The sequence below is a fragment of the Lepidochelys olivacea genome (genome assembly GCF_965140295.1).
Source record: "Lepidochelys olivacea isolate rLepOli2 genome assembly, chromosome: 4".
Taxonomy (NCBI): Eukaryota; Metazoa; Chordata; order Testudines; family Cheloniidae; genus Lepidochelys; species Lepidochelys olivacea.
Genome location: NC_140414.1, coordinates 59,412,883 through 59,434,625, shown reverse-complemented (window position 1 = coordinate 59,434,625; position 21,743 = coordinate 59,412,883). Strand labels below are relative to the sequence as shown.

The 21,743-nt window shown below is 40.4% G+C and overlaps 1 protein-coding gene across 1 annotated transcript in view; it reads left to right on the top strand.

Moving 5' to 3' along the window:
* INPP4B (inositol polyphosphate-4-phosphatase type II B) overlaps positions 1–21,743 on the top strand; it is a 489,632-nt gene that overhangs the window by 194,123 nt on the left and 273,766 nt on the right. The window contains exons 7-8 of the mRNA XM_084627075.1: positions 5,411–5,635; positions 6,749–6,793. Of these exons, the coding sequence (XP_084483201.1) occupies positions 5,545–5,635; positions 6,749–6,793 (136 nt within the window). The 5' untranslated portion in view covers positions 5,411–5,544. The remainder of the gene's footprint in view (positions 1–5,410; positions 5,636–6,748; positions 6,794–21,743) is intronic.

Here is a 21,743-nt window from a genome sequence, read left to right as displayed (position 1 = left end):
GTTTCAATTCAACTAAATATGATCTCTGGACTGAAACTTGGCATTAAAGATATAAGGCTGAGACGTATTTTACAACTTACATTTGGGGGGAAAAATTGCTTGGCAATTTGAGATACAAGAGCAAAGAAAAACTAGAAATGATTATTATATTAATACAATTCTACTCAATTATTTTTTTGCCTCTAGTGTGAATTATTCAGTTTTTGGTATTGAAAAAGAGACCCCATGACTTTTTCTCTTTTGAAAATAGTTTTCAGTATATGTATAATTAGGGTTTTTTTGTATATGAATTTTTTGCATCTATACATTGTATACGTTGACACAGTTGACAGAATACATAGTCTATCAAGTGTTTGATCTGCAAACTAAAATGTCTTCATATTTGCATTGACATGGAACCTTTGTAGGCTGTCATGACAATTGATAATTGCACCCAGGCTTATCTGACCGATGCAGTTGTTATGGTCAATGATTTTAGAATTGCAAAATCCTTGGTACAAGTTAATCGTAATCTTTCTGAAATGTAGTTTGGAATGAAGTTCGAGGCCTCAAAATTGCTTCATATCTGGCCAGACTACATTGAATAACATCCTCCTTCCCCATCCTTCAAACACATGCATCCATTTCATGGTGTCCATATTAGGTTTGTGTGTATTCAATGATACAGTATGCCTTAAGTGATTAGCATACAGCAATTCTGACTGCCAGAGTTAAGGGGTAAATATAAGTAGGGTGGTTCCAATCCCAAAAGATGCATTTCCTCTGAAAGCAGATGTTTTCTTTCTGGCTGGTGGCAGAACGCTTGTATGCTAAAATCACGGTTCCTGTTTATGTTCAAAATAAGTATATTTTAATAGGTTTGCATTTTAGTTATAAAACTTGTTGTATTTGTTTTTTTGGCAACCTTTTCTCAAGAAGGCTAGCTCGGCTATCCAACCTGCCTTAATGATCATTTCAGTACCTCTATAGACCTGTTGTTAGAACATCAATTGTTTATTCCCTAACTGTATTGTCCACTTGTAACAATTTGTCCATTGTTATACCAGCGTTACCAATATTTGCCTAAATTAAATGACTTAACCCCTTTCATCTCTTTTCTACATGTGACTCTAAAATAGTCAGTTTTTTAAACACCTAGATCATAGAATCATAGAATATCGGGGTTGGAAGGGACCTCAGAAGTTCATCTAGTCCAACCCCCTGTTCAAAGCAGGACCAATCCCCAACTAAATCCTCCCAGCCAGGGCTTTCTCAAGCCTGACCTTAAAATCCTCAAAGGAAGGAGATTCCACCACCTTCCTAGGAAACTCATTCCAGTGCTTCACCACCCTCCTCGTGAAAAAGTTTTTCCTAATATTCAATCTAAACCTCCCCCACTGCAACTTGAGACCATTACTCCTTGTTCTGTCATCTGCTACCACTGAGAACAGTCTAGATCCACCCTCTTTGGAACCCCCTTTCAGGTAGTTGAAAGCAGCTATCAAATCCCCCCTCATTCTTCTCTTCTGCAGACTAAACAATCCCAGTTCCCTCAGCCTCTCCTCAGAAGTCATGCATTCCAGTCCTCTAATCATTTTTGTTGCCCTCCACTGGACGCTTTCCAATTTTTCCACATCCTTCTTGTAATGTGGGGCCCAAAACTGGACACAGTACTCCAGATGTGGCCTCACCAACGTCGAATAGAGGGGAACGATCACATCCCTCGATCTGCTGGCAATGCTTCTACTTATGCAGTCCAAAATGCCATTAGCCTTCTTGGCAACAAGGGCACACTGTTGACTCATATCCAGCTTCTCGTCCACTGTAACTGCTGCCGAGCCATTCGGTCCCTAGTCTGTAGTGGTGCATGGGATTCTTCTGTCCTAAGTGCAGGACTCTGCACTTGTCCTTGTTGAACCTCATCAGATTTCTTTTGGCCCAATCCTCTAATTTGTCTAGGACCCTCTGTATCTTATCCCTACCCTGCAGCGTATCTACCACTCCTCCCAGTTTAGTGTCATCTGCAAACTTGCTGAGGGTACAGTCCACACCATCCTCCAGATCATTAATGCAGATATTGAACAAAACCGGCCCCAGGATCCTTGGGGCACTCCACTTAATACCGGCTGCCAACTAGACATGGAGCCATTGATCACTACCTGTTGAGCGCGACGATCTCGCCAGCTTTCTATCTACCTTATAGTCCATTCATCCAGCCCATACTTCTTTAACTTGCTGGCAAGAATACTGTGGGAGACCATATCAAAAGCTTTACTAAAGTCAAGGAACAACACGTCCACTGCTTTCTCCTCATCCACAGAGTCAGTTATCTCATCATAGAAGGGAATCAGCGTGGTCAGGCATGACTTGCCCTTGGTGAATCCATGCTGACTGTTCCTGATCACTTTCCTCTCCTCTCAGTGCTTCAGAATTGATTCCTTGAGGACCTGCTCCATGATTTTTCCAGGGACTGAGGTGAGGTTGACTGGCCTGTAGTTCCCAGGATCCTCCTTCTTCCCTTTTTTTAAAGATGGGCACTACATTAGCTTTTTTCCAGTCATCTGGGACCTCCCCCATCGCCATGAGTTTTCAAAGATAATAGCCAATGGCTCTGCGATCACATCCGCCAACTCCTTGAGCACTCTCGGATGCAGCGCATCCAGCCCCATGGATTTGTGCTCATCCAGCTTTTCTAAATAGTCCCGAATCACTTCTTTCTCCACAGAGGGCTGGTCACCTCCTCCCCATGCTGTGCTGCCCAGTGTAGTAGTCTGGGAGCTGACCTTGTTCGTGAAGACAGAGGCAAAAAAAGCATTGAGTACATTAGCTTTTTCCACATCCTCTGTCACTAGGTTGCCTCCCTCATTCAGTAAGAAGACCGCACTTTCCTTGACTTTCTTCTTGTTGCTAACATACCTGAAGAAACCCTTCTTGTTACTCTTAACATCTCTTGCTAGCTGCAACTCCAAGTGTGATTTGGCCTTCCTGATTTCACTCCTGCATGCCTGAGCAATATTTTTATAGTCCTCACTGGTCATTTGTCCAATCTTCCACTTCTTGTAAGCTGCTTTTTTGTGTTTAAGATCAGCAAGGATTTCACTGTTAAGCCAAGCTGGTCGCCTGCCATATTTACTATTCTTTCTACACATTGGGATGGTTTGTTCCTGTAACCTCAATAAGGATTCTTCAAAATACAGCCAGCTCTCCTGGACTCCTTTCCCCCTCATGTTGTTCTCCCAAGGGATCCTGCCCATCAGTTCGCTGAGGGAGTCAGTCTGCTTTTCTGAAGTCCAGGGTCCGTATTCTGCTACTCTCCTTTCTTCCTTGTGTCAGAATCCTGAACTTGACCATCTCATGGTCACTGCCTCCCAGGTTCCCATCCACTTTTGCTTCCCTTACTAATTCTTCCTGGTTTGTGAGCAGCAGGTCAAGAAGAGTTCTGCGCAGTTGGTTCCTCCAGCACTTGCACCAGGAATTTTTCCCCTACACTTTCCAAAAACTTCCTGGATTGTCTGTGCACTGCTGTATTGCTCTCCCAGCAGATATCAGGGTGATTGAAGTCTCCCATGAGAATCAGGGCCTGCGATCTGTTAGTTGCCGGAAGAAAGCCTTGTCCACCTCATCCCCCTGGTCTGGTGGTCTATAGCAGACTCCCATCACTACATCACCCTTGTTGCTCACACTTCTAAACTTAATCCAGAGACTCTCAGGTTTTTCTGCAGTTTCATACGGAACTCTGAGCAGTCATACTGCTCTCTTACATACAGTGCAACTCACTCACCTTTTCTGTCCTGTCTGTTCTTCTTGAACAGTTTATATCCATCCATGACAGTACTCCAGTCATGTGAGTTATCCCACCAAGTCTCTTTTATTCCAATCACATCATAATTCCTTGACTGTGCCAGGACTTCCAGTTCTCCCTGTTGTTTCCCAGGCTTCTTGCATTTGTGTACAGGCACTTAAGATAACTTGCTGATCGTCCCGCTTTCTCAGTATGAGGCAGGAGCCCTCCCCTCTTGTACTCTCCTACTCGTGCTTCCTCCTGGTATCCCACTTCCCCACTTACCTCAGAGCTTTGGTCTTCTTCCCCTGGTAAACCTAGTTTAAAGCCCTCCTCACTAAGTTAGCCAGCCTGCTTGCGAAGATGCTCTTCCCTCTCTTTGTTAGGTGGAGCCCGTCTCTGCATAGCAATCGTTCTTCTTGGAACACCATCCCATGGTCAAAGAATCCAAAACCTTCTCTCAGACACCACCTGCGTAGCCATTCGTTGACTTCCATGATTCGACGGTCTCTACCCAGGCCTTTTCCTTGCACAGGGAGGATGGACGAGAACACCACTTGCGCCTCAAACTCCTTTATCCTTCTTCCTAGAGCCACGTAGTCTGCAGTGATCAAGGTAATTCTTGGCAGTATCATTGGTGCCCAAGTGGAGAAGTAGGAAGGGGTAGCAATCCGATAGCTTGTTGAGTCTCGGCAGTCTCTCTGTCACATTGTGAATCGTAGCTCCTGGCAAGCAGCAGACTTTTCGGTTTTCCTGATCAGGGTGGCAGATAGATAACTCAGTCCCCCTGAGGAGGGAGTCCCCGACCACCACCATCCGCCTCCTCTGTTCTTTGCTAATTCTAATTAAATGAGTGGCACGTGCTATTACCTGTATTTCCTTGGGAGCCTAAATAGTTTTTCTTCCCTCTTCTTAAAGTGTGATCATTAAATAATTTACAGTTTTTTCAGGAAGGACAGCAACAGACTTGTGCATAGTCATGAGGTTGGAAGTTCCCACATACAACCTGTTGTCTCCTCATGGAGGAGCTGTGTCATCCTAAATTATCTCCACATATTCTGGCAAGAATGGGTGAGAGGCTGAGTGTAAAGTACAGTTCTAATAGAAGAAATGGACACATTCACCCTAGTAAAAAGAAAAGGAGGACTTGTGGCACCTTAGAGACTAACAAATTTATTTTGTTAGTCTCTAAGGTGCCACAAGACCTCCTTTTATTTTTGCGGATACAGACTAACACGGCTGCTACTCTGAAACCTGTCATTCACCCTAGTGAATCCCACCAGTCCCTTTGTCAGAAAGCTGTTTGCTTCCTCGGCTAAATGGAATTCTTGTTTAAGTTGGCTGCCCTGAAAGCTACCTGCTGAGCAGTAGAATCCACACTGAAAAAGGATTTCCCATTTCAATTTGATGATTCTGTCACCTAGTTTTCCAGTACATTAACTGCTTTGGGAACTGCTGTGTAGCATGGACTTAGTGGTTCACTGAATGGGAAGCAACAGGGGTTTGATTCAAGAGGTGTATGAGGTTCTGTGACAGAAATAATAATGTATAATAGAGTGTATTCTACATAGTATCAATCCTGCCATGATCTCCAACCCATCCCTTAATATCTGCATTCCTAAAAATTATCTTAATATTTTCTGAATGCAGAGTTTCAGAGCAGAGAACCAGATCTTTACTGTGAAGCTACATCTAAACCAGATTGTGAATCGTGGCCTGTGGCACTTGGAGAAGCAAATTCAGAAAGTTTGCAGAATAAAATTCAGAAGCTCCGGAGGTTGATCATGGAAATCAAAGAGGAGAGAACATCAGATGAAGCACAGCACTTTCTTCCTGCAACACAGGCAGACAACCTTAGGGAGCCTCAGTTTACAAGTTAGCGTGTATACTCTTTATTTCATGTTACGCAGTAAATACTACTTTAAAAATGCCCCAAATTCTGTAATTGCACAAATCAATGGACATGTTGGAATTATAGTACAATTTAAATTGTTGACTAACAGTTGGCTGTACCAGAGGAAATAAACTGATGAATATTTTATTTAAACATTATTACTGTTTTAGATTTATGCAAATAACCCTCCTGGGGGGAACAAAGGGTGTGATAACTACACTCCGATTTTTATTTATTTTTTTATAAGATTTTTATTCTTTTATATACCCTTTTTCATTTCATAGCCAAAAACTCCTTCTCTGTTGACTTCCATGTAAGTTCCTCTTTATGTGATCATAGCCCCTTCTGTTTGAGCCTTTCTTTAGTAATGCTAAGTGGCAACAGAAGGCATCAATATTGCAGCCATTTTCCAGTTACCTTCTGTGGAGGTTAAGCAACGCACGGTTACTTTAGCTGTTTCCCTCATTATCCCCATTGGTCAGCTTTGCAACTTAATGGTCCCTCTCACACCCTGATGAATTAGGAACATGTTGCCATTTCAAATAAATGACGTGCAATATTAAAGCACACTTCTAAAATACAAGGGATTATAGTATACTCATACTCCGTATAAGAGAGAGGGAATTAATTTCCCTTCTTTTATATATAAACTTACGGGCATTTTTGCTGTACTGTAGTTTCTTGATAAAATAATATATGGTAAAGTGTTCTACTTTTATTAACCTGATTTATATGCTTTGAGGAAATGTGGATATTTTTGTTGCAGTTTAGAGTGTTATGGCTTATGCATTTAAAATGAACAATTACATACCATATTTTTTAGAGATATTTAGGCAACTGGGCTGTGTTGTATTTGCAAACTTACATTTACATTTGCATTTGTAAATAAGACAAAGTATGGGTTTTTGTTTCTATATTGGCACTTTGTGAAAAGGTCTCTCCTACAATATAATTTCCTTTAAAAACATAAAAAAATGGTAGATGCCTCCAACAATGGTAAGAAGATATTGATCTACAAGTAAAGCAAGTTAAGATTACAGTATATGAAACTAGAATTTACATATTTTCTAACTTGTTTTTTTTAATATTAAAAGGTATCCAGAGGATTGCGAATGAGTCAAAGCTGGAGTTTGTCCTTGGTAAGACATAGTTTTGATTTCTGTACAGAATGGTCTGTATGGACATATTCTGTGTCTATAATATTACATACTAGTTTTAAAAAATTGACACCCTTGTTTAGTAGATATTGTGTGTCTATATTGGAAAATTTGGGGCTAGATTCTCAGCTGGTATAAATTGCTGTAGTGCCATTGACTTAAGTAGACCTACTTATTTTATATCAGCTGTATGATCTGGCCCATAATGTTTTATAAAACATTACATATTCTGGGCTAAGGAATTGAAAATCCCTATGTTTAAACTATGGGCAGCTCTATATTTTATGTGGCTATAATACCGTACCTTTGAATAATGCATACATTTATCTAAAAGCACAACTATTCTTTTGTGGGGAAAGGTTAATATCAGTCTGTCTTTTTACTGTATTTCTCTTTACTCTAGTGATTTACAGGGGAGCAGTCTGTTTCAGAAGGTGTTCTGTTAGTACACACCACCCACTCTATTCAGATATATATAATATGGTTAGGAGAGTTCAGTCGGTCAAGCAGACTAATTGGCTGAACATGTCTCCTCATTGTTAACTTGATGTTTGTTAGCAGAAAGCATTTAAAATAGATTATTTCCCACTATGAAGTCTGATAGATTTTTCAATCTCTTCAGTTTCTCTCTTTTTTTTTTCATATTTTTCGTTATCTTTCTCAATTTTCCCATATAGAAGATCATTACAAACTGAAAAAACTGTCTTCTCATGGTTTCATAAAATTGCACAATATTTGTAGCATTAACAAAAATGTCATTTAGAAAGTGGAAGACACTTTTATATCTGTGCAAGACACTTTTTATTGTTGTTTTTCAAAAGATTAAGAGAAATAAATTTATGCAGTGTACTGAGTATAACTGGAGCATACGACATCTCTGGAATCTAAATAATTCCTAATTTTAGGCCTTCATTTTTCTCCATACTGATGTGTACAGGAAAGACACATGGATATAACAATAAAACTTTGAAATTGTGCAATCCAAAGACAATACATAGTATTTTCTGAAATAATTAAAACTAATCAACTACCTTATTGTTGTAGTTTTTTATTGATATAATCAGACAAAATGCATTTGACATAGTGTAGATATATAGTGAGGAAACCTGAATAGTGATAAATACTAGTCAATGTGATCCATCACAGTAAATATACATGTATAAAATAATATTATCATGTATTTTAATTATACATTTTCCTTTCTGGTATATATAGTACCCTATGCAGAAAATGGAAACCAGTTTTTTCTACTGCCAGATCCTCAGTTCTGCTAAATCTATCTTGTCCCACTTTAGATGACTAATAATTTCCCCTTGCATAAAAAAACCCTCTGGTGCCATAGAGCCTCACTCCACCTGTCCTCCACGATCATCACCTTCCTTCCCTCCTGCTCTTCTCCACTGCCCTATCCCTCTTGCCCGGCTCTCTGCCTTTGTCTTTGTGTTGAGTTCATCACTTCCTTGGTAAACCCCACCCAAAGGGTTTAAATAACAAAAAACAACAATGAGAAAATTGTGGTGCTGCCGTGATGCGTACTGACCATTGTTCTGCTCACTCTGCTTGTACATGATGTCCCTTTGCCCTACCCTTTGGGCTTGTTTACATATAGTTTTTGTAGTGCTATACCCATAGCAATTTTGAAACTCCTACAGTTAAAGTGATAGGATTCCCTAGTGTGGATGCAGTTATGCTGGTGGATTGCATTGCTTCAAGTACTCTGGTTTCTAAACTGTTATAGCTGAAGTGGAACAAAAACTGTAAGTAGACCAGTCCTTGGCCAATTATGCCTATTTAGATTTTAACCTCTTGAGTGCAGGGACTGTTTTTTTCTTGATGTTTATACAGTGCCTAGCAAAATGAAACTCTTTTCTTGTTTGGCCCTTTGGCGCAACCATAACTGATAACATGATTATGATGATAATAAAGAACGGTTGGAGATTTCCCTGTGCTATTCAGCCTCGCAGCTCATATTATAGGGGACATGACAATGGAAAATGAGGCATGGCCAGAGTATTGCTGTGCTCCAGTGATACCCACGTCCCCAGAACAACTCTTGGGGTAGCTATTGGAGGTGGGGGCAGATTAGAGCAGGCATTGCTACGGAAGGTGAATTGTCCCCCATCTGGCTTGAGGATCAGTGGGTGGAGGTATAAAAGTAGTGTAAAACCTATTTTTTCTGTCTCTTGTCACCACCAGGATGTGGGTGATCTGACCTAGTGGTCAAAGCAGGAGTTGCAAGTCAGGCTGTGTCAGATACCAAGAGGTCAGAATCAGAGACTGGCAAGAGGGCAAACTGAGAGTCAAGTGTGAGGAGGCAGGCTGGGTCAGGTTACGAGGAGATCAGAAGCAGGAGACAACTTGAGAGCAGAACCACAGGTCAGGAACCTGACTCAGGCCTGGTTGGGATACCAGGAAGTCAAGCCAGGGGAGTGGAAGCAGGAAGCACAATGCACACAGTCCAGAGCAAGCTGGATCCCATTGCATGGACAGCTTCCTGTTCCTGTGCTGGATTTAAATAAGAGCTGTGGACCAATCAGGACCCCCAGTGTTTTGCCAGTCAGCTCTCGGGACTGGAGTCCTCTGTCTCAGTTCAGCTCCTTCTGACAACAGTTAGCAGGTCCCTGGGTGGCAGGTTGGAACATGCTGGCCTCTAAAGAGCCCTGGGAACCAGCGTTTAAGACCCATCGTCTCTGACACCCCTCCTTTGGGTTCCACGTTGAGCAGAGCTCCGATATGTGGTTTCTAATGGTGACTGAGATTTCCTGGTTCATTCAGCAGCATTATGAATTATATCACTGCAGCTCTAGGAATAAATTTTATTAGTTAACTGCTGCTGCTCAACCAACAATGGCACACAAAAGTGCAAAGCCCTGTGTTGTTTAGGATGATCTTACCTAGCCAATGATAGTTGACAACACAAAGACTCTTTCAGGATTGGGTTTTTATTGACAACTGATTTTTTTGTTTTAGTTATTTAAGTTAACCCCCCCCCCACACACACACACTCCAAATTAGATTCCCTCATGCTCAGTTAGACTGACTCTCTTTGAGCTACTTACACCCATTATCAATGTCTAAGGAAGTCTAAGTTAGTGTAATGAGTCTATTAGTATAAGAGGTCTAATGTGTACATTACTTCGCAGTTTAGCCCTGTGACTCTAAAGAAGTGTAACTCATTAACTCTAAGGGAGCGTAAGTTGATGTAATCAACATAATGAGGAAACTGGAAGAAATTATGTTATATCCACTTAAGTCCCTGTAAACTTTCATAGACTTGCTTAGACTTGTCTCTGAATTTGGCACTTGAATCTAGAAGATAAACTGCAACAGATCATAACTGTAAAATTTGTTAGTTTGGGCCGAAACTAATCTAATCTATTTTATATGTAAGATATCAGTCACCTAGGATCTAAACTCTAAAGAAAATATATAAGTATTATAGATTGTGTATGAGTAGGTTAGTTTATATTTGTTAATAAATACACTTAAAATTCTAAAATGTAAATAAATGATATTGTTACTATCATTTAGGGGCAAATGTAAATAAATGATAGTTGCTATCATTTAGGGGCAACTTTGCAGGTCTTCTGTCAGTAGTGGTGAGTTGTACAGTAAATAACTTTCACAAATGATTGTCACTTGCAATTAAAATATAAAAATATAAAATATCTGTTTTATGCTATTTGAGTATTGCCTAATACACATCCAGGGCTTTTCCAGGTACTTGGCTTGTGCCCTTAGGAGTTCCAGTGGCTCATTGCCCTTTAAAATAGTGACACTGAACGTCAGTACTGCACAGGCATTGCACTCCTGTCCAGCAGCAAAGGGTTGCAGACTGTAAATTAAACATAATATAAACATAGTTATATTGATCAGGGTTAAACAATGACTTGTAAATTTTCAAAGATTTCCACTAAGTGTCTTAGCCCTGCTAAAACTGTTATTAATTGGAGTCGTGAGGCTAAAACCCTTCACAATTCAGAACATTTGGGAGTGATTGACTTTGACTGTGATTTATAATAGCCTAACACAAATAAATCGAATATTGCATTAAGATTGCATGATTCTCTCATGTTCATTATTTTGGGATCTGCAGTTTATCAGAGCTTCCATTAAACAAGTGTCTCTGGTCTTTAGGTTCTTGAACACCGTTTCAGATATGTCCATTTTTTTGAAGTGTAGGTCTCTTGAGTCTTTACTTTTCAAACTCACTTTGTGGTTTGGCTTTCCTAGTTATGCTGCTCTGTTCTATTTGCTGGCATTGGAATGAAATGTATTAAAATCCTGTTTTCTGAAGTCCTATAAGCAATGCAGGAAGAAGCACGTGAAATTCAGTGCAGAGAACTGAGTAGAGAGGGGAGGACAAGGACAGAGCAAAGGAAGAGCAGGAAGGGAGGAAATATGTATGTGACTGATCCAATACCCCTTGAATTCAGTGAGAATCTTTCCATGGACATCAATAAACACTGGATCAGGCCTAATAGGGATTGGCCTTGTCAAGGTTCCTCCCCCACTCTGAACTCTAGGGTACAGATGTGGGGACCTGCATGAAAAACCTCCTAAGCTTATCTTTACCAGCTTAGGTCAAAACTTCCCCAAGGTACAAAGTATTCCACCCGTTGTCCTTGGACTGGCCGCTACCACCACCAAACTAATACTGGTTACTGGGGAAGAGCTGTTTGGACGCGTCTTTCCCCCCAAAATACTTCCCAAAACCTTGCACCCCACTTCCTGGACAAGGTTTGGTAAAAAGCCTCACCAATTTGCCTAGGTGACTACAGACCCAGACCCTTGGATCTTAAGAACAATGAACAATCCTCCCAACACTTGCACCCCCCCTTTCCTGGGAAATGTTGGATAAAAAGCCTCACCAATTTGCATAGGTGACCACAGACCCAAACCCTTGGATCTGAGAACAAGGAAAAAGCATTCAGTTTCTTACAAGAAGACTTTTAATAAAAATAGAAGTAAATAGAAATAAAGAAATCCCCCCTGTAAAATCAGGATGGTAGATATCTTACAGGGTAATTAGATTCAAAAACATAGAGAACCCCTCTAGGCAAAACCTTAAGTTACAAAAAAGATACACAGACAGAAATAGTTATTCTATTCAGCACAATTCTTTTCTCAGCCATTTAAAGAAATCATAATCTAACACATACCTAGCTAGATTACTTACTAAAAGTTCTAAGACTCCATTCCTGGTCTGTCCCCGGCAGAAAACCAGCATATAGACAGACACAGACCCTTTGTTTCTCTCCCTCCTCCCAGCTTTTGAAAGTATCTTGTCTCCTCATTGGTCATTTTGGTCAGGTGCCAGCGAGGTTACCTTTAGCTTCTTAACCCTTTACAGGTGAGAGGAGCTTTCCCCTGGCCAGGAGGGATTTCAAAGGGGTTTACCCTTCCCTTTATATTTATGACAGGCCTCTTCTAGAGTTTACTTTTCAATTGCTTTTTTTAAAATGTGGGCTCTTACTAATTCTTTCCAGTGTTAAAATTTCATTGAATTACTAAGATATGTGATCGAAGGAATTGGTGATTTTGGGGATCCCCACTGCAGTCTTTAGAAGTTTGACTATCTAGTGCTGTTGGCATTTACTTTTAGAGCAAAAGAGAAAACACAACAAGGAAGGAAGGAACAAAGCAGAGGAGGAAGTGGATAAAAAAGCAGACAAGACAGTTAGTTAATAAAGTGCTCAAATGCTACTGCAATAAGCATGGTATAAAAATTTAGAAGGAATTAACAAACTCTAATTAGGACATACTATTTATCCATCCTGCAATGGCCAGTGGAAATGCATTTTATATGTTCCTGCCATAGCAGACCATTAGGTACCATGGTGATGGTGCTCAGATATCACAATGACTGATGTGGTATAAGAATCCAGATAGATAGTTGGTAAGGATTGCGTCAGCTTTGTATAGACTTTATGCTGTCACATCAGAGAATAACTTTGGGGCAGTATTCAATTTATATGCCCTGAAATTTTGCAGTATGTCCCGAAATGTTTCTGAGGAGTGAGTTTTGAAGGACTGTTTAATATTTGTTTCTTGTGTAGCTTTAGCTTATTTCCAGCATAATAATAATGGTATAGGTGTAGTCCCTGATGTAAAAATCTAATTGAATAGAATCTTTCACAGGATTCAGAGGGAGTGTGGTACTCAGTGGGTTAAAGATGAAATTGAAATCTATAGGGCACTTGTATTTTTTTCCCCAGAGGGGTTTGTAAGTAGAGCTGTCTGCCTGTACAAGTAAAAGGTTTCGTTCTTTCTGTCATAACATTTCTCCCTGAATAATATTGTGATAGTGCTTAATTGTAGAAGGTCATGAAGCTGATTTTAACTCTGCATTCCAAACCCAAATGTTACACTGCTCAAGTAGTCTGATTAAGTGTTTTCTTTAACTCCAGTGCACCATCTGTAGTTCTTTAGGCAGCAGCTCTAGTCACATAAGTGTTAATTAGTCCAAAGCAGATCAATGAAAACAAAAGGTGAAGTGGGCCCTGGCAAAAAACATTTATTTATCAGAGAGCTATGCTAACCCACTACTGCTGAATGCATTTGGCTCTATTGGTCTCAGGACTATGAACTAGAGTTGTTTCCTGTCTGGGTTTTGGCTTCTGCGTCTGGGTGCCATTTAGGGTTGCCGGGTGCCTGGTTTTTGACTGGACAGTCTGGTCGAAAAAGGGACCTGGCAATCCTAAATGGCACCTGAACCAAAAGTCCTGTTACCGGGCGGTTGGGGGAGATGCTGAGTCATTAACCCATGCCAGCCTCTGCTCAGCTGGGGCTGTCTCCTACCTACAGGCAAGGACCTTGAGACAATCCAGCGAGCGACAGGGGGAGGGGAGTGAGCAATAGGGGCAGGGCCTTGGAGGAAGAGGTGGCAAGCGGGGGCGGGCGGGGAGGGGCACGGGGAGGCCTTGGGAGAAGAGACAGGGAGGAGGCAAGGCCTTGGTTGTCTGGTTACCAGCAATTAGAAGGCTGGCCACCCTTCTCTGAACCTTAGAGTGGGAGATCTTGGAACTACATGTTCTTTTGAAACACTTAGTAGCCAACTGCTCTGGTAAACCTGTCTGAGAACAGAGAAGCCTCCTGAATGTGTAGGAAACCCTAAACCCAACCTATATCTTTTGTAAAGAGGTTGATTTTGATTTAAAAAGTCCTAAATGTTTTTAGCTGTAGCTACTTGGGAAATCACCTCTCCCCCCCATGTGTTGTTACATTTGTGATGAGCAGAGGTGCCTGAGCTAACACCCCCCTGGATTAAAAGTAAGAGACTAATGATAGGACATTTTCTATTAAAACAAATAAAAAGGTCATTAGCTTAGGAGCATACCCCACTCTCGCTGACCTTCAGGGCATTCTCTCTTCTCCAGCAGCCTTTTTTTTTTGTAATAGAATGAGTTGAGGCATATGGGGTGGGTGGATAAAAGAGATTTTTTTCTTGAGTAATGTTAGCCTCTCCATAGCTAAGGTTAAAGCTTGTTTCCCATTATAAACACAGTTAAGCTCTACACCTCCTTCCTTCCAAATTTCTGCAAAAGGAAACCAGTCTTCCTGAATTTCATATGCCGCATACAGTCCCAGAATAGAGGATTATTATGCTTGCTCTCCATCTATGGCATGGTTAAAATCAGCTGGACCACACCAGATATTTTGCCTGCTTTGCACCACTCCAATGCTACAAATTAGTCATCATCCATCACTGGAGTTGTGTGAGCAGTTGGAGTTGTATCAATGAATTGGTTTTTACATATTTTGCTTTCATCTTTAAGGCTCTGCATAACACTTCTCTAGCCTACACATCTCACTTCTTTACAAATTGCCCCACCCCACATCTCGTGTGTCTCCTCCACTCTCTTAACGACATCAGCCTAGATGCCCTGTTTGTTCTTTTTCATTCTGTCTAATTAAGGCTTCTGCCTGTCACTTGTGGTAAGAAAAACTGACCCAAGAGTCGTAGTCTGGAGTACTGGAGGTGCTGAAACATCACCTCCAGGAACAGATTTGAAATGTAAGTAAGAAAGAATTGTACCTTTGTCGATATCCCATCTTCTATCCAGTGTAGCACTACTCCTGCTTGTTCCTTTTTAGCTAATTAGCTTTCATCTCAGTAAGCATGTCTAATTGTTGATAGAGCTGCTCACAGAAAATGTCTTCACCTTGTATGGTGTCTGTTATTACTTAAAGATATTTGGAAAATGGGAACTACCTTGGTGCTCTGTTTATTGCATTGTTATAATTTGTGTAAACTCAAATTCCATGTAGGTTATAGGGACAAAAATCCCACACCGCACCTTTCTGTGTAATTGGTGTTTGTCAACACAGGCTTCTTATTGAGCACAAGAATGCTCATGTGCTCTGCAGGGGGTCATAGCGTGTGGTGAACCTGTGTGCGGGAAAGAGAGAAGTGACAGATAGACTGGTACCAACAGCAGAGGATCTGAGAGGGCAGCTGCCTTTTTGGGCACCAGCAGTAGCAGAAGCAAGAGCAGACTGTTTTGAAGCACTTATCTTCCATTTGTGCTATAAACTCAACCTGTTTTCCACTGGTTTGCCAAAAGCTGTTGCTTCTTCTATGAATAATTTCCCCCTGAACTAACTTGTGCAGTCCAGGCATACAGTATGTGACAGCTTTGTAAATACAAATGTGTATAAAACAGAGCTGTGAATGAGGAAAACTTTTATCCTAAACCCAGTAGCATAAAGTTTTTACTACATGGATTTGCTTACATATTTTGGAATAAATTCATACATAAAGATAAATTTTGAATAGCTAAAGATAATCTGTTCAGAGACAAGTTTGTGGACATCCGAACTTGAAAAACTGTAACAGTTGCAAGGGCTCTGCTGGGATTTAACCATTTTAAGAGATGGGGGTTTATCACCATTGTTCTGGAGTGATGCAGCAGATAATAGAAATAAATGCTGACAGAACTGTGCAAATGTTGGATTTCTGGTTGCAGATGATGGATTGCTTCCACTTCAAGTAAAGGGAAAAGTGTGGAGGAGGGTGGGAAAGAGCTTTTCTTTTTTGTCTTGTACAAAAAAGAATTGTTACACTTTTCCAGTAAAACCAGCTTCTCTCTCTTTTATGTATTTTTTTTTGCTGCTTTACATGTTCCCCATAATCCTTAAATATAAATGTTAAGTAAAATTTTCAGAAGCACTCAAGTCCCATTTTCAAAAATGGTTTAGGCACTCAGGAGCCTAAATATTTTTAAAAGTCAATGGGATTTAATCACCTAAGTTACTTAGGGATAGCTTTACAAACATATTTAGGTGCCTAGAGATGCAGATAGGTGTCTAGTGGAATTTTCAAAAGTGCCTAATAGCAGGTTAGGTGCCTAACTCCTACTGATTTCATGCTTAGATGCATATTTTTAAAATTCCGCTAGTTGCCTATCTGCATCCATCGGTGCCTAAATACCTGTATAAATCCGATCCTTAGGGTACATCTATACCGTAAACAGAAACCCGCAGCTTTGAGTCTGAGTCTGGATTTACAGACTTGAGCTGGTGCTACAGCGATAAAAATAGCTGTGAAGATATTGTGGCTCAGGCCACCTCCGTCCCCTGGCTTCTGAGCCCAAGCTCCAGCCTGTGCCACAATGTCTACGTAGCTTTAGTGCTGAGGTGTGAGCCCAGGTCTGTAAACCCAAGCTCTGAGACTTGCTGCCATGGGTTTCTGCTTGCTGTGTACGGCAGTTTTGAAAATTTTACCCGTAATCTCTTAAGTGCCTAAGATACTTTTGAAAATGAGGCTTAGGCTCTTAAGTCACTTAGGGTAAAATTTTTGTGATTCTACAGTATGAATATGTGTAGGTTTAAGATGATTGTTTCAGCTAAATATAAAAATTCAAAGTTAATGCTTGGTATAAAAAATAATATATAAGAACACAGCCAGTGGGCTCAGTTCAGGTATGAAACAGCCACTTTAAGTTGTGAAAATGATAACCATTCTGATAATTCTGATCACACGTCCATGAATATAAATCAGAAGTAACTCCAGACACCCTGCCGTAGGTGCAACCTCAGAAAAATAACTGGAAAGAACCAGGGTGGATAATTTTGTTCAGCTTAATCAAACAAAAAACAGTTAGGTGAGGGACATGACAGAAACACAGAGCTAGATCTATGCAGATTTCTGTCCCCAAAGCACATTTTCAAAATAATCTTTTAAAATTTGGTTATTCATTAAATTATTTTGCATGTACCCTTTCTGTTAATTAACATTTTTTATATATTTACTCAGTTCCTCTTACGTTTGTTGTATTCCTCTTCCACTTCACCCTGCTTTTTTTCCTTTCCTCTTTCTTTTCCTACCCACCCTAAATTTTGAATCCTCCTCCCCCCTCCCTCTCTTGTGTTCCCCATTTCCTAACTCTGTACTCTTCCAACTTTTATCTTACACACACACTCCTGTAAGCAGTTTTAAGCATGCTCTCTTAAGATGGCCCCGGGGTTCTTCTCCATTAGAAGAATATAAAGATCCTTATCAGTACTCCTGACCCCCTCATACATGTGAAAGAAGTAGAAACCGGCCAAACCGGCATGAGCTACTCCCACACTATTCACAGGAAGCTTCAAAATCTCCTAGCCTTCAACAATCTTTTGGATGGGAGGGCTGGCACTTCTTTACCTTCCCTTTCCCCCGATATTCTTTTTTGGCTACCACCCAGACACTTCAGGAAGTGACTGGTTGGCCCACCTTTTCGGAATCAGGGGCAAGGCAAGCCTACTCCCACCTTCATCATTCTCCTGATAAATATCTGCAGGGGGAGCAGTTTTTCTGCCTACTCTCATCCTACAGCTATAAGAACTGGAAACCCATTGCTAAGTCCCACTGCTGCTGGCCTTTAAAACCCTGAAAGCTCCACTTTCTGAATCACAATACACTAGAGTTAGTAGTACAATATCAAGCTGGTTTTGTCTGAATATTTAAAAAGCAGTTATAGTTACACTAAGACTGCTTTAGAGTTGAAGGATTCTGGTTTCTGTGGCACAGTTGACTGAAATCTCTTACAGTTTTCTCCTTTGCTGCTGGCTCATGCCCCTGCAGTCCTGGCTGTTCTCACTAGACAGAAGAAATGTATAGTATTTTGAAGCTGCAGAGCAGCCGGGCGTAAGCCATGCAGGAAGCCAAAAGAAGATCTTTCTCTCCCTGTCACAGGGATATTTACAATGCCTCCTCTTCAGGTGGGCAGTTGAGGGAAACGGGTAGATGAAGATGTTCAAACTTCTTTCAGCACTTCCCTCAGTTCCTGCTGCCTTTGACTTTCTACTCTTTCCAGCAGCCTATCCCTGTTACATCTTTCCCCTCATTAGTTAATGATGGTCTTTCAGGCCAGTGAGGGCCTCTCATCACAATGTGCTATTTGGCATCTCAGAATCTCCTGGACTCTGCTATTTGCAGGATGTGTTACCTAATAGGCTTTCAGATGCTTTGTCTCATACATTATTAATAGGGCAGCTGCTGCCATGTTCCAGTAATTCTGGGGTCTCTCAAGCCTCATAACTGTTACAAATGTAACTATTTTAAAAATGTGTTACCATATAGCTGAATGCAACGTTAAAATGGTGGTTCAATTGGCTGGAATGGACAGGAGATGGCTGGCTGGACAGGGGATTCAGTACTACTAAGCTATTACAGTTTTTAAAGTGCTTTGAGAAATCAGAGGGTCTGAAAGCAATAGTTTTCACAGCTTTCTGAGACTAAGACATCTATGAGTGTAGGAGTATTATGGAATTCCATTCTCACTCTGAGTGAATGCATTCAGATATTTTTAGTGTCTCTCTCTAAAGGATGTCAGAATGTGTTGATTTAATTTGCCAGTTGAAGTAGTATGAACAAGTTAGGCTTCTGTAGGCTAGAGTAGAGCTGAATAGGAAAATAAATAGGAAATAAATTCTGAGAATTCCTTTTGAGAATTTCTGACTGACATAGTTTTGTGTGTGCTGTGATGGGGTTCCACCAGGGTGCGACTTGGAACTGGTGTACCAGGTACCACTGAGCCTGTCTGACCCACCAACCTGGGCTCCCTTTACACTGTATTGATAAAGCAAGCCAGCCAAGCCCTCCCTCAGGCTTCAGACTGCACTTAACCAGCACAGGAAGGGACACGCCCACTTGCAGCTATACACACAGATGCTGAGATCAGCTCTGCATGGGAAGACTCAGCTAAGGGACTGCCCAGTACTCAACTGCACACCACCCTTTATAGTGTAAACCCAAAATTATACCGTGTTGCACTGCCTAGAGAAGTGTACAGTGTAAGCCCATTAAAATTTGCCCCCTCCCTCAATGTGGAGAGAGAGATATGCAACAGCCTTCTGCCCCAAGTTGTTATTTCCACACACACTGGTTTTAGACCAAACAAAACAAGTTTATTACTACAAAAGAGAGAGTGTAAGTGATAGCAAACAGATCAAAGCAGATTACCTTTGTAAATAACAAAACCACAAACTGAGTTTAACACTCTAGATAAGTAAGATATGAATTAGCAGATTCCCACCCTGAGTGATAAACAGGCTGCCAGATTCTTAAGGCACAAGCTATCTTGACTTTCCAAGGTTTTCATACACAGGCTAAAAATCCCTCTCGCCTGGGACCATCACTTCCCACAGTTCAGTTCTTCGTTCCTCAGGTATTTCCAGGTGTCTTCTTGTTGGGAGAGTGAGGTCCCCTCATGATGTCATTGTCCCCTTTTTATATCATGTTCCCACTTGCTGGAAAGCTCTTTTCTGTGACCTGGGTTAAACAGTTCCCATTGTGTTGTGCTATCTCAGAGAGGTTTCTGTTGTACACAGTTCCTATGGTAATCCTTGTGCTTGTGTGCATTTCCTCAGTAAGCCATTAACATTGTTTGGCCTTTTTACTGTTGTACCTGAAAGGCTGCTTGTGAGTGTTTTCAACCTCACATGTTTCAGTAACACACACATAGCCAAACATCATAACTTCACATATGACGATAATATGTACAATTCAACGAGATATTACTGCCTAGCAGATCAAGACTTTTAGAATGATACCTCACAAGGCATACTTTGTACAAAACATATCCTAATTACATGACAATGGTGAATATTGGATTGCCATGGAGCCACATGTGCTTGTTCCTTTTTTGTATTTATTTTCTACATATATTCTAGCAAATAAGATTTATTATTGTGAATCCTTACAAAAAGAATTTTAATTTCAACATTTACAGGAAGCAGATTTCAAACTGCATAACTACTCAACAGTATGAAATTCAAATTGCCACTTTCACACTCCCAGATAAATAGACACATGAAATTTCAGTTAACATGGTAACTGCCATTAGCTTCAACTTAAGTGGTTGCAGCTTGTTTGGGGAGAAAATTTTAAAGTAACTGAGTTATTTTCAGATCATAGTAATATTTTTGGTCATGGTTCTTGCAGTGAGTGCACAGTATGGTATTGACCCACGGAATCATTAGGTTTTGATGAGTCAGTAATATATTAATGAAACCATTTTAAAGTAAGCTGTGGCATGATAGATTGTGATTATTTATTTGGAGTTAACAGTAGTGTACCTTGTTAACTGAAGATTTTCCTGTCAAATGTAACTGTTAAAATACATCTCTAAATATGCCTACTGAACGGATTGCAATAGTGCATTAAGATACTTCTCAAAAGACTGACTTGAAATCTTTGTATATGGGCATAAAAGTCAAATCAAAAGGGGGAAGATGACTTTAGCCTTCCATTATTTAGATGTTTTTCTTTTCACCACTTTGGTTAAATATGTACTTATGTTAGATTTGAAATGTGAGTCCTGCATTGTGAGCTCTGATCTGAAAAGTGAGGTTCCCCTTCAGGGCCTGGAAGATTTGGAATTTTCAGATGACTACAAAATCCCAGCTAACATTGTTTCTAAGATGGCAGGCTATGCTTTTGTAGTCAGGCTTATCTGTCAGCTGGTTAGAAATCATTTGCTCTTCCTGATTGCTCTAAGTGTGACCTAATGGTTAGGGGGAAATATGCAATGGTCTCATCTGAGATGCTTAGACAGAGCTTGCTTTAAAAAGTAAACTCGCTTGGCATTATCAGAAGGCACTATTTTGGAATTTTTAGTATAATGGTGGGTCTTGGAGCTTCACATACATGTAACTATTTTAGTTGTCAGAGGTTGCAGCAGAATTGTTTTCAAAGCCTTCAAGCACTAGAATATGAGATCTCTACAGTAACATATTAGCAATGTTGGCTACGTGGAGGTCTGAATTCACACCCATTCAGATCAATACATCCTTTGCTATTAACTTCATTAGGAGGAGATGCATCCTAGGTAAACTGTCTCAAAACCTGGAAGTAAATCCCTGTACAAGGAAATAAATGAAAGACTTTTTTTATCCTTAGCTAATTAATTTAATTGTTCTAGTGAGTTCAGGTCAATTAAATATTATTTCAGTGATTCTTTTGAAAAGAAAAAGGGCCATTGTTTAGTTACATATGATAACAAACACTATAGTAATGAAGCAATTTTAAGCATGGTCAGTATTCCAGCATGAACAGCGTTTTCTTTGACCTTTTAAGGGACTTCAGCTGGAAATGACATTCCACGAAGGTTACCAGCATCAAACTATGTTGTTTATGTGTCACATTAAAGCTCAGTGTCTTTTGGTCTGTGAAAGGTGATTAGTGTCTCTCTCTTTTTGATCAGTTTTAAAATGTCAGCTACAACAATACATGAGATGACAATTTAGAACAATACCCTTTCTGACAGCTTCATTAGTTTTGAGGAGATGAACAGATTGTTGACCTAGAAGGTCCTGAAAGTTCAAGAATATAAACTATTTTAAACAGGGTTATTTCAAAATTACCTTTACACAGTTTTGCTAGAGCTATCAGCAGGGCACCACCAGTACGCCATTTGTCATGCAATAAGTGTTGGTTCTTGCTTAATCC